Raw genomic sequence first — 14,232 nt, 5'->3', positions numbered from 1 at the left:
GTACCCAAGACTTACAATTTGTAAAAAATCTAATCGTTTAACAGCAATACTCCGTGTAGTATGTGGTGAACAACCCTTTATAAACTATTTATGTACGTAAAACTGCAAGAAAATTATTTCCACTTTGCATATCCAGGCTTTCGAAAAATGTATAATTTGCAAGTGTTCTGTACATAGATATCATTTATGATATAAAATTGAGAATATTTAAAAAACTGGAGTATATAAAAATTATTGGTGCTTATATTTATTTTACACGGCTGACAATTTTATGATTTCTGTTTAAAATCATAAAATTATTAGCTACTTAATACCGGTTTCATTTAAATTTGATACTTTTAATGAACGGGTTATGTGAACAATCCTCTGTATACGAATAACAGTAACTATATTACATTTTCTAATCTCGATTTGATAAAAACGAGAAAATTCTCTTTAAATATTAAGAACGTTCTGTTTTCTTATTCCACAGCTGGATACGATAAGAAAGATCCACCAGGAGGGCAAGATGGCCATCTTGGACGTGGAGCCGCAGGCCCTGAAGGTGCTCAGAACAGCTGAGTTCGCCCCTTACGTCGTTTTTATCGCGGCGCCGGTGCTGCAAAATATCGCAGACGTGAGTAGATTTTTTCGTGTTTTTGTGTTGAGGTTTTAAAGAAGAATATTCGTTCCGTTTTTGAGATCTCAGAGAGATTGTATCAGCGATATTTCTTGAAGTTGCTGATGGTTTTTACAAAATATTGTCCTTTGTATTCGACATGTTTAAATTTTAAAAAAATACAGGGTGCGCATAATTTAAAATTATTTTGAAATGTATAGGGTATGTCAGAACTAAGATCCACATCAAAGTTATATTTTTTCTTATAGAACACCTGGTATTTTATTTCATATTTGGATCCTTCGACACAAAATAAGGCATTTATTATAAGGGTTCAATATGTTTAGAAGCTTTGGTTTTTGAGATATTTAAAGATATTTAAATTATGCATACTATAATAAAAAAAATTGTCAACACCCTGTACATTACTTTTCAGAATTAATTCTTGTGCCGACTTATAAGCCAGAGAAATAAACTTTACTGAAAAATTTGATTGCTGCAAAAAAATGCTGGTCTATTTTAAATGTTTATTTTACATAAAAACTTCGTTATTTCAAATGCACCCTGTATTTTTTAACATAAATCGAAGCAGATTCAATATCTGTTTCAAACTATATTAGGATTTCCTATACCTATCTCAAATTTTAAATAAAGAGCAATTTTTCAATAAAATGTCAACCAAGAGGGCTGGTGTCGTCATGGCAAGTTTGTAGTGACCTTTGAATAAGAAGACTAAGGAAGGAGCATAATGCTATCCATGTATTCATGCATGGTGGGCGGAAAAGCCACCATAAAAGCTCTCTAGGGTGGGGATCCTTGACAGTTCTGTTTGACGATTCATTTGACACATTTGAATTTGATTTGAAATTTTGTGGATTTGTCAGTCTTTACGGAGCTTATTTTATGTTATTTATTATTTATTCTACTACTGATAGTTGTATAAAGGTAGTAAATCTAGATGGAAATTGTGGCAGAACTTAAATTAACAGTGATACTATCGCGATTTATCGAAAAAGACTCTAAAATAGTTGGTAGTGTAGCGTGCGGTAGATCTCGGCAAAAACTGAGTGAAATAATGGAACAACTGTTCGCTACTAAGTGACTATATAATATACATACGTGTAGTAAACCGATCATTTATGAAATTCACTTAAATTAATTAAATTATATATTTTTCTTGCATTTATTTATGCTTTTATTTATTACTTGCTTTTATTTATTACTTGTCAAAGATTAGATGTCAAAGAATTTAGATACGTTAATTTGACTTACCTGCTTCAGTAGCGTATCGGATGTTTGTGTTAATAAATACTTATTATAACTTATCTATTTTTATTAGAATTATATATTTTTATAACAATTTTAATAACTACCAACATTTATTTACAACGTAAAATAAAACAACAAATTATTGAGTCTACCCCACGTCTACCCCACATCATAGTTTTACATTTTTTAAATAAAATTAGAACGACACTGATAAACCGGAATTTAAGTCGGCCATATTTGAGGCCCATCGCGGTCTACCTAAGATTTTTGATATGCTCCTTCCTTAGTCTTCTTATTCAAAGGTAGTGACAGTAGCTATTTTCAAAATCGAAATTAATTCATGGGCTTTATTTAATTTTATAGCCAGTTTACTTTTATTGAATTTACCTATAATAATTTAATAAATATTTATTAAATATGAACATATTTATTATTCTATCAAGAACAACGAAGAAGTAGTTCTTTGATTTATTTTACGATGACTTGAGATATAATATGGATTTTCTATAAAAGAGCCAATTACGGAAAATTCATTTTCTTTACTTCCAACGATAGGTTTCTGCCTAATAGGTTTTTTATAAACCACAACTACCAGCTCTGCAAAATAGGACAAGTAGTTTTTCAAAGGAACGCTTATCAGGAATAATTCCTATTTGGATATCTTTGAGCATAAGCCATTGATGCTAAGGAGCAATTTTCCTGACAAAATAAAATCACTAGTAACATATCTATTCATTCCGCCAGCAGATACTGCTTTATTTTTCTTGATAAAATAATGAATACTTACTTATTAAACTATTGTGGGTAAATTCAAGTAAACTTAAAATAACTTATAACTTTAAAATTCAATTATAAATTTAAATAATAATGTTCATAAACTAATGTCGATTTTGAAAATAGTTACTAACTGTCACTAGAAAATTGCCATGGCGACACCAGCCATCTTGATTGTCATTTTATTGAAAAATCGGGTTTTATTCAAAATCTGAACTAGATAGGTATAGGAAACCCTAGTATAGCTTGAAAGAGCATTTATTTTAAAAAATACAGGATGTTGCATTTGAAATAAAGTTTTTATGCAAAATAAATTTTTAAAATAGATCAACAATTTTTGGTACTCCTGTATAAATTTAAGGCAGCAATAAAATTTTTCAGTATAGTTTATTACTCAACCTTTAAACTCAGCACAATAATTAATTCTGAAAAGTAATCTAATTAACTTTAAATATCTCAAAAACCAAAGATTTTAAACATATTTAACCCTTATAATAAATACCTTTTTTTGGGCCCAAGAATCCAAAAATGAAATAAAATACCGGGTGTTCCATAAGAAAAAATAAAACTTTGGTATGGATCTTAGTACTGAAACACCCTGTATATTTCAAAATAATTTTAAATTGTGCACATTGCATCCCCACATATACCCATAAAATATTTTGTTTCATCTTTCCGTTGTCGTATAATCAACTGAGGCGAATGAGTGCGCCATCCTGTATAGTAATTGTACAGGGTGGCCCATCGAAAACGTTCCGCAAGGCATAACGGCTAGGGTATTCTTTTTTTCAAAACTTTTGCCCCAAAAATTATTGCGAAATCTTCAACCCTCTGAGCGGGAGTGTCATCCCCCAACTTTTTTCAAATGGGAAGGGGGGTCAAGTGGCGCCGCAATGAAAAGAGCTTTCTATTCTCTATATTTCCCTGCCTCGTTTTTGAAAATCGGTAGAGTCATTGAGGAAATATAAAGGATTGAAATTTGAAAAGTTGATTTAAACATTTATCAGAGTAAATGATAAGGATAAATTCCTTCCACCAATTTGAGGTTTTTTCTTGTTATTTCTAGATGTTTACGCATTTTTTCAGTTGCCACAAGGTTGAACGATCAGGTGCGGTAGTTGATAGATAGCTGCTCTGTGACTTGTGCGTTGAAGATCTTCTCAATATCGTTAAACTGACCCCCACAATAGAATTTTCAAAAATACCAGCCCACACGTTCAATTTCTGAGGATTTTGTGTGTGCATCTCGTGAAAAACCCTGGGGTTGTCTTCAGCCCAGTACCAACAGTTGTGCCGATTAACTACACCGTTCAAAAAGAAAGTACACTGATCCAAAAAACACACATTAAATAGGAAATTATTATCATTCGCACTTGTTCACTCATAGTTTCACAAAATTGCAAGCGACGATCAAAATCGTCTTCGTTGAGTTCTTGTACCAATTGAATTTTGTACGGGTGGAACTTGCTTTTTTTAATATCCTTTGGACACTTGTACGATTCACGCCGGTCTCATTGGCTAATTTTCTTGTACTCAGCGTACTATCCATGGCAACTTGGCCCAATACGAATACCTCCATAGCTTCATTTACTACGGAACTTTCCCTCTGCCTCTTTTTATTCATAACGGAACCAGTTTCGCGAAATTTTGCTGCTAACTCGCGAACAATTTTGCAATAAAGGTGGTTGTCAGGATGGCGTTCATTGCCTGCGCAACCTGATTGCCACATTCATTATTTTTAAAATAAAGTTCGATTATTTCCACTTTTTCTGCAAGTGAGTATACCATAATAATTGTTAAAAAATTTACCGATATAACTTTAACGCATAACAGCTATCTAGCAATTACCGCATCTGGTCGTTCAACCTTGTGGCAAGTGCAAAAATGCGTAAACATCTAGAAATAATAAGAAAAAACAGCAAATTGGTCGAAGGAATTTATCCTTATCATATACTCTGATAAATGTTTAAATAAACTTTTCAAATTTCAATCCTTCATATTTTCTCAATGACTCGACCGATTTTCAAAAACGAAGCCGGAAAGTATAGAGCATAGAAAGCCCTTTTCATTGCGGTACCACTTGACCCCCCTTCCCATATGAAAAAAATTGGGGGATGACATCCCCGCTTAGAGGGTTGAAGATTTTGCAATCATTTTTGGCGCAAAAGTTGTCCCCCTCACAAACAAAATTGACGTGTTTTTGAACTTTCTATAAAAAATTACCCTGGCCGTTATGCCTTGCGGAACGTTTTCGATGGGCCACCCTGTATATTAAGTCGACAGTTCTCCTTTTTTATATCGGGTTGTTCAACATTGTTAGAAATATAGAAAATCCCATGCAAATTTTGAACTGTCCAAATATTGACTTCCCTGTAAATTTTACATGGAAGTCGTAAATAGTTTTTTAAAGGTCGGCGTATGCTGAATGCACATACCAAATATCTAATGTCGGGTCCAGACCAAGCAGACAAAACAACGACAAGACAGAAACATTCATGTTTAACGACCAAATTACGACAAATCCAATACATTTCTGCGACATTTTTGTCTCATTTTTGTTTTGTTTCAAATTTCGGAGACTTTTCAATATCCCGTCTCGAGTCGATAAAGATCAAAGTGTCTATGTTTTGTTCGTATATTTTACGACAAGTTGTCGGCGCAGTGTGGATAGCTTGTGCTACCAATAGTAGGATACCAGTGAAATCACACATGGTTAATAAAACTCATTCTCAACAACTAAACTTTTTTGACTTTGTTGTACTTTTGTCCTTGCGGTGTGGACAATTTTCTCAAGTTTATCTTGTCAGAATTTCCAATTTTTTGTCGCAAGTTTATCTTGTTTTTGTTCTCAAAATCGTGTTTACTTCTGTTATATCCGTTATATATTATTCTGCGTAACAACAGAAGTTGCAGCAACACAAAAGAATACTAACTTTATATCACGTAGATATACTGACTAGGCTTTTAGAGAACTTAGATATACTGACTAGGCTTTTTAACAAGATCTATGATAGAGGAAAAGTACCTGATGACTGGCTCCACTCAACTTTTGTACCGCTTCCGAAAAAAACATCAGCTCGACATCTCAGTGACTACAGACTTATTAATTTAATGAGTCACGCACTCAAAGTGTTACTTATAATAATACATAACAGAATTTATAAGAAGTGTGAGCAAGAAAACGGCTATGAACAGTTTGGGTTTAAGTGTGGATTGGGAACACGAGAGGCCTTATTCTGTTTACAATTGATGGCGCAGAAGTGTACAGACCAACAAAAATCAATGTATGTGTGTTTCGTATATTTCGAAAAAGCATTCGATAGAGTCAAACATACGAGACTTATCGAAATGGTGTATGAGTTGGGAGTTGACAGCAAAGATGTAACACTTCTGAAAAATATATATTGGCAACAAACAGCCCACATGAAAATTGAAAATGACAATTCCAATCCAGTCAATATACAGAGAGGAGTAAGACAGGGATGTGTGCTGTCTCCTTCGTTATTTAATGTTTATTCTGAGGCGTTTTTTCGGGAAGCTTTCTCTTCAACAGATTGCGGTATTAAAGTCAACGGCGAAGTCATTAACATTAGATTTGCCGATACTGGTCTCCATAGTTTAGTGGAACGACTTGAAGGCTCCTGTAAGAAATACGGGATGATGATCAATTCTCTTAAAACTAAAGTCATGATATTTGGAAAAAACCAAAATGTTCCAATTCCTATTAAAATAGAGGGCAATACCTTAGAACAGGTCTACAAATTCAAATATTTGGGGTCCTGGATAGTTAACACCTTGAACAACGACGTGGAAATAAAAACCAGAATAGAACAAGCGAGAAATGCATTTTTAAAAATGAAGAACGTCTTCCAGAACCCCAGATTGGACCTAGAGTTGAGAACTAGGCTCGTTAAGTGTTATGTTTGGTCAATCCTATTATACGGAGCAGAAACATGGACACTGCAAGTTCAAGAGATGAATCGCCTCGAATCGTTCGAAACATGGATATATCGAAGAATGCTTAAAATTCCATGGACAGCCCATATCACAAATACCACAGTCTACAACAGAATAGGCAGAGAGAGAGAATTGCTCAATATAATAAAAATAAGAAAAACATCGTACTTAGAGCATATATTGAGAAATGAAAAATACCACGTCTTACAATTGATAGTTAAGGGTAAGATTGAAGGAAAGAGAGGCAGGAAGAAACTATCTTGGTTGAGAAACATCAGAAACTGGACTCACCTAACTTTTGAAGAACTTATAAGGAAAGCCGAGAATCGTGAAGATTTTGCCAATGTGATCGCCAACCTTCACGAAAGAGACGGCACGTAAAGAAGAAGATATCTACAATCGAAATATAGATTTTCTCTCAATTTTTTTATCTTTTTATACAATTTTAATAGGATATTTTTACAAACTTAGAAATTCGAGAAAGAGAGCCGAGTACAAAGAAATTCTATACGCCTAGAGGAGTAAATTGGAAGTTTGTTCAAATTAAGGGTGCGAGAAAACGAATTATCAAAGGAATCGAATACTTCTGTGAATTTGTATTATATTACGAAGTATACGGGCTCTTTTTATAGTTTCTTTTGAAGCTAAATTCTATTGCAAACTTGGTTTTAATTTTGTTTACTGTGTTGAGTATATAAAATAGAGAAAATAATGTAGGTTAGATCTCAAATGTATTTAACAAAAAAGAATGGTTATATTGATTTTTACTGAGTGCATGGGTGCCGCCAAAGTTTTTTTCAGGGGGTTACATCTGCAGCTTAAGCATGGGAAGGAAGTACCATACGATCGATTGACCACAGTATACCGGGTGCGTCTCAGAAATGGCTCACCCCTATAACTTTTTTATTTTTTCAGATAAAAAAAACATTTGGTATGTATAGTCTGTCCAACGACAAAATCCTTGGCAGTGATAGATGTGTCTGTCATTTTAATTTCAAAGTAGTTTATTTTATTTTACAAAGAAATAAGTTGGTACAATTGGAACGCATATTTAAATTTTGAGTGACAAGTGATTACTTCAAAATATTGTGAAAAAAAAACTGCATAAAACTGAAAAAATCTAATCTTGGTTAATTAACTTTAATCTTAATTTGTTCTGCTAGTACTAAAATGTATTATTTACCTATCATGTGATGTTATTTTACAGATACTCCAGTTTTTGGTACCATATACGAGATGGTATACAACTTTATTTGTGGCTAATACAACTCTCTGGCCATAGTCTCTGGTAAACTGTGTTTCTGGCGGTCTCTGGGCACCGAATATTAACTGTAAACTATGGTCTGGGCCAACACTTAATTTTCCCTCGAGTTTTCCTCCACTTTATTTTAAAAAACACGAAACACAATTAACAACACAGTCCAAAATGCAAAATGCAAAATATTTATCATTTCTATTTGACACAAAATTATAACCTATAATTTGGCAAGACTTTGAAAACTCTCAAAAATCTTAAGTCGAGTTCATACGCATCGGAGTCCGTTTGTCGTTCATCGTTGCGTCAAACCAATAATATTGAAATATGATCTGTCGTTTTTGAAATAAACCAATAAAACTGGTTACAAACAACAAGAGACGACGCATGACGTGTTACTTATAAACTCATCCATAGTTAACTTAAAAAATATTAGAAACTTTTTTTAGTGAAATAAATGGATTGGTATGGAAGTCATCTGCTTTTTTTCTGTCATCGTCTGTCGAAATCTTACCTGAGAAAAAAACAGAGTATAGTATTTAGTATGTGACATAAATTAGGATCGATTGACGTATTCAATTGTTTTCGGTCACTTCCTGTTTCACCGGAAATGACTACAATTTTGATTTTTAAATGGCACCATTAACGACAATTCGACTCGAAATACCAAGTGTGCGGTACCAAACTATTCGTAAAAAATGCTTTTTCCAAATGTGCTAATGAGCCACCCTTGTTCCTTTTGAAAAAATTGACTTATGATTAAAAATACGATTTGAGCATCTTTTAACCGACTAGGACAAAAGACACGAAAAATATTAGACAATAAAATCTATTTTTGCAAGGCTCCTTGATTAAAAATTAGTGTTTTTAACACAACTATGGCACTCTCGATTGAAATTTAAAATACAATTTTTTTAAGCGAAATGTCAAAAGTTGAAGTATGATATGCCATTCTATTCAGAGTGTCTATTGAATAAAGTAGAAAGATATCGAGGATGCCATTTAAAAATCAAAAGTTGTAGTCATTTCCGGTGAAACAGGAAGTGACTAAAAACAATTGAATACGTCAATCAACCCCCAATTCATGTCATTTACAAACATACCAAATTCGTTTTTTTATGAAAAAATAAAAATGTTATAGGGGTGAGCTACTTTTGCCCGGTATAATTCTTTCTTCAAAATTTAACGACGGTATTGGCATATATTTTCAGGATCTTCTGAAAAACAGAAAAAGAGTATTAAGCAAATAAAAATAGTCCTATTCAGGGAATGTATGACCACAGATTAGGTATTCTATAAGTATACAGATAAAAATCTTGTCCCTAATTCGTGGTACGAAAATTATTTTTTATGGCGATGTGCAAACGAGTAAAATTTCCTGTGCGTAAAAATAAACTCGCGTAAAATAACAATAAACAGCGTAATAGAGAGATATCGCTAAACCGAATAGCGTGCATGGACGTTAATAAGGCCAGGTGTTATTTCCTTTACATGAGGTGGTATTAAGTCTCTTCATTTATAGTTATCGGATCGGAAAGAATTCTGTTCGCGTCGCGTCCGCTATATAAACTTAACCTAACTTTGAATTTAAAACTTTGAAATTGTTTTGTTTACTAGGTATTTTAAAACTAAAGGGCTAAAGTGCTTATTTCCAGTGCTTTATTGTTCAACGTCTGCCAGTGGGCTTAGGGCAATAAGCAACAAATTCTCTTAGAAGGGCTAAGTCGTCATCTGCTGTAAACTTAAGCCTCTTTATAGGTTCTGTAATATTGGAAGAGGTGGAATCCATATTTTGAGCCATATTTATTTAATTAAAACTAATCCCAGCTACTTAAATATCAAATTACCTAATAAAACTAAAGTAATAATTCACAACAATTCAAACATAACCTAAAATAAAAGATCTCGCCCCGGTTGTCAAATACCCGCTATTGCCCATTTAAACAATTTTTTAACGTTATTTAGAAATAGCGCTTGGGGTAATTGATCCGCAAATTACGTCCGGCGGTAACGTTATTAGCGGGTGTTGCGTTAAAAATTGACTCGCGCATATCGTAACCATGATAAGGTACGCGTAAATACTGCATGACGCTATTTGGTTTTCCGATACCTCTCTAATAACTGTGCCGGTCAGGCGCTGTGCACAATTTTAGAGGCCATAAGTGGACGTGCTATGTGCGCAAACTAGTAACCTAACGAGTGCCCGATTCCGAAAATTGGAACCACGAAAAACAATAAAGAAAAAACAAAGTTTATAATCTGTATAATCTGTGGTATGACGGTGATAAATTCATTCAACGATCCTCCCCCCTTTGTTGGAACAGTTATTCGCGTCGCTCGTCAAAGTTGCGAAGAAAACCCATCGAAGGAATTTCATCTATATTTGTTTGACCCAGGGATTGAGGTCTAGTCTCAATCCTAAGACTTGAAAAGTTGAGAATTGGAAAGTTAAGAATTGGGAAGTTGCCCCACACATTTAAATATCGGTTCCGCAATTCTTTTCCGTATAAAAATATTATTCTGCAGTTTTTATCTTTCTATGCATAATAAAACCAACACTGGATATTTAAATACTAATCGATATTTCTACTATTTCCGGGTAGGAGTGTGCCCCATTTTCGTATCCTGTATGGGATTTGTCGTTTATGAGTAGAGATACGAACTACAGCGATTCATATAATAATAATAATAATAATAATAGCTCCCGTATATAGCGTTTAACGCCTTGGGAGTAGCAAGGTACAGCTTGCCATGCTAGAGCCGTTCGATATACAAGGAAGGTAATGTGGCTAGCACTACGCTTCAACCGCCTATTATTACCGCAGGATTGTGAATCCCAACTACTCATTTAAGGCTGAGTCGACCTAGGTACCCAAACAATTTTTATTTTATTAAAAATAGTCGACTGATGAAATGCCGGGTGTATGATTCGAACCCACAACCTTGAGATTGGTAGACGAGAGCCTGTACCTCTACGCCACCGGGCACCTACGTCACTACAGGGATTCATCACTATGCTATTTTTTATAAAACTAAACATACTACACACAGGTTTATCCTAGCCCCTTTAATTCTTTAAATACAGGTCAAATTTGAAAATGTTGCATTTTTCCTCTCCTTCGTGTCTTGGTTATCTTAAAACTAAACGAAACTGTGTCGCGTAGAGTTTTTTTCACGAAAAATTCAGTAGCGTAACTAGTTTTTCGCTAGCAGTCATTTTTGAAATATTACTCTTATTTACCTTCTTATTAGCCGACCATACCAACAGGTATGGTAGGCTATTAATATCGTCAAAAAAAGTTTTTTTAATTTCACTCAAAATGAGTTATTTGGGTCATAAATGACCTAAATACAAAATATTTTCATGGTGTCTGTCTGTCTGTCTGCCCATATGTCGGTCCGTCCGTCCGTTCGTTCGTCCGTCCGTCTGTCTGTCTGTCTGTCTGTCTGTCTGTCTGTCTGTCTGTCCGTCCGTCTGTCCGTCTGTCTGTAACACGATAACTCAAAAACCGCTAAACCGATTTTAACCAAATTTGGCACAAAAATACTGTGGCACTCGAGAATCTGGTCATTAATTTTTGGTGGGGGTTGGAAGGGGCTATGGGAGGGTGTTAAAAATTTTAAAAAATCGTAACTCCAAAATTACAGTAGCTAGCGAAACGCGGTTTTCAATTTAAGATTAGGAATAATATTTGCAACAAAATTTGTAACAGCATCAAAATCAAAGTCGCAGTTTTTGAGATAATTGAAACTAAAAGAACTGCCTACCAACTTTTTATTAACATATTTTAGTATGGGCTCCCGGCGCCATTTTTTTTTCAATCAGACAGAGACACCTTGTATATTATTTTTTGTTTTATTTGCCTTGTTATGGGTTTTCCACCAAAGATTTTCCAAAAATATATATTCTATACTTCGACAAATAAGGTAAAAATGCATTACTTAACTTTTTAACATAAATCAACCTAGTTTAAAAGAGTATTAATTTATTTATTTTGAACCACATAATTTTATTGCTTTCCATTGTGTTATCTTAATAAATTGCACTGAAAATTTACATATGCAGCCTTTAGATAACGCGCTGTCAATCAGAGCTATTGATATTTTTGATACACTTGTGCAATAAGTTTACACACAGAAACTAGTGTGGAGTAGCCAATACCCAAATTCCTCATTACCTTGTTTATAAAAATAAGTATAGAGTATTGTATTTTTAGAAAGTTTATAAAAGGCAAATAAAATAAAAAGTAATAATATTCAGAGTCAGGGAATTAAAAAAATGAGTTTGGGTTATACTAGTTACGCCACTGAATCCTACGTGAAAATGCTTTATGGGTCTCAGTTTTCACCTTCTCGAAAAGTTATAACCGAGATTCGAGAGGAGTTGTAAAATGTAACCATTCCAAACTCGCATGGTTTGTCTAAGGTTGAAAAGTATAATCAGTCATAATATTCTCTGTTGAAATCAAAATATTACTGTTTGCAATAATTTTGGATATGTATTTATTTTTTATTATCTGCTTTTCACTTGTATTCTATGGTATTCTACCTAACTGTTTCCTTTTACAGTTTGACGGCAGCCTGGAACGCCTAGCCAAGGAATCGGAAATGCTGCGCCACGCCTACGGCCACTACTTCGACCTCACCATCGTCAACAACGACATCGACGAGACGATCGCCGCGCTGGAGACGGCCATCGGCCGCGTCCAGACCACGCCCCAGTGGATCCCCGTGTCCTGGGTCTACTGACAGCAGGAGAACCAGGACTATTACGGGTCTCTGCAGTATTTTTAACGTTGGCAGTACCGGGGGTGGTAGTGGACAGCCGGGGGCGCCCCTGGTTGTCGAATACGACGAGGATGATCTGGTGTGAGGGTTGAACATGTAACAAACTCGAATTTTTGGCGAAAAAGGGACGATTTTTAACGTTTTTGTTGTTAAGTCTTTGTTGAGTGTTTTATTTTAATATATTTAGTAGGTGTCTCAGTGCCCCGATTTCATTGGATTGGATTTTTTAAAGTAGAAACATAATACAGACCTGGCTATTATAAAATTGTGGTCTGGATTTTAACGTGATGATAAAGACAGTGATAAAGTATAAATACAAACGTGTTAAAAAGAGAAAAAATGGACTGCTTCATTTGTTCTTTGTGGGGGTCAGTTGTGTTCCATTTAAAAAATATATATATAACTATCCTAGATCATACAGACTTACGTGGATAAGTAAATCACTATGGAAACTGTCGCAAACATATTAACGACTTCCATTTATCTTCTTTTTTTGTTGCATACGCGGTGCTTCTACTCTATCTATCCTTGTCGAGGACCTATCGTCCGCGCGCCATATTTAAACATTAATTTTAAAAATTTAATTTGTAAAATGCTTATATTTGAACAATAAATTGAATGTTCACTGTCTCAAAAATTAAATTATATAAAAAATAAATTTATCCACTCCGTACGAATATCAATATTCTTAGGAAATCTTACAAGAAAGTATGCATGTGGCTTAATATAAATAAAAGAGCAACTGAATACTTTACTTATTGCCTATGAAAAGATAATTCGGGAACCTTATTAGAACTTTCACACACTAAACACTTTCTAGCCATTTTTACGAGTATTTAGAAAGTCCAACGAAAAAAAAATAGAAATATAATTGCACAAACTTAACATTAACTTCTCACTGAACACACTTGCATCCTTGGCTATATAAAAGCGGTCGATAAAAGAGTAATTAATACGATTTTTAAAATAAAAACGCAAAAAACAAGCGTCGTTACACAATATAAATAAGATGACATATGATTATGACCATAGATTATGACAATATGATGACAATGAAAAGTTGGTTTTTATAACAATGTTTAATTTGTACTTACTAAACCGTATAAACCGTGTAAAATTGTAATTATTTTGGAAATACGTGCAACTTTTAATGCGCATGCGCAAAGTAAGTCCCTCGAGTAAGACAAACTTATTGAACTGATTGTTTCGTAAGTACAATAAAGAAGGTTTGAAAATGGCATGTCGTGATGTTGGAGACATATTTTTTAATGCTAAACTTATGGCGCTGATTTATCCACCATATGATCTAGGGTAACTATGAAAATAAATAATTGTTGGATAGAACTGTTTTAATAAAGAAAGGGAGCGAAGTCTAAACAAATTATTTTAATCATATACCGTGCTGGCACCTCTTACTTTTGGGTCGGTATTTACATGTGTGGAAGTAAATCGCATAGGTATCTTATTAAGTCGGAGTGAGAGAAATGCGACGGTGTGCTGTTGCGGCGTTGCCACATTTCTTTGGCACGCCTTTCTCTATCAAGTAAAGTAAAATTACAATTACAAACCGCTAATTTTTTAAAGAGTTTTA

The 14,232-nt window shown here is 34.1% G+C and overlaps 1 protein-coding gene across 1 annotated transcript in view; it reads left to right on the top strand.

The window, feature by feature from the left end:
- LOC115875305 (peripheral plasma membrane protein CASK) overlaps positions 1–13,499 on the top strand; it is a 60,568-nt gene extending 47,069 nt beyond the window's left edge. The window contains exons 10-11 of the mRNA XM_030890724.1: positions 473–616; positions 12,423–13,499. Coding sequence (XP_030746584.1) covers positions 473–616; positions 12,423–12,602 — 324 coding nt within the window. The 3' untranslated portion in view covers positions 12,603–13,499. The remainder of the gene's footprint in view (positions 1–472; positions 617–12,422) is intronic.
- Positions 13,500–14,232: the final 733 nt, after the last annotated feature.

This window comes from Sitophilus oryzae, unplaced genomic scaffold (assembly GCF_002938485.1).
Source record: "Sitophilus oryzae breed Bouriz unplaced genomic scaffold, Soryzae_2.0 scaffold_1368_pilon_pilon, whole genome shotgun sequence".
NCBI classification, from domain to species: Eukaryota; Metazoa; Arthropoda; class Insecta; order Coleoptera; family Curculionidae; genus Sitophilus; species Sitophilus oryzae.
The sequence above is the reverse complement of the archived record's forward strand: the minus strand, read 5'-3'. Positions and strand labels throughout refer to the sequence as shown.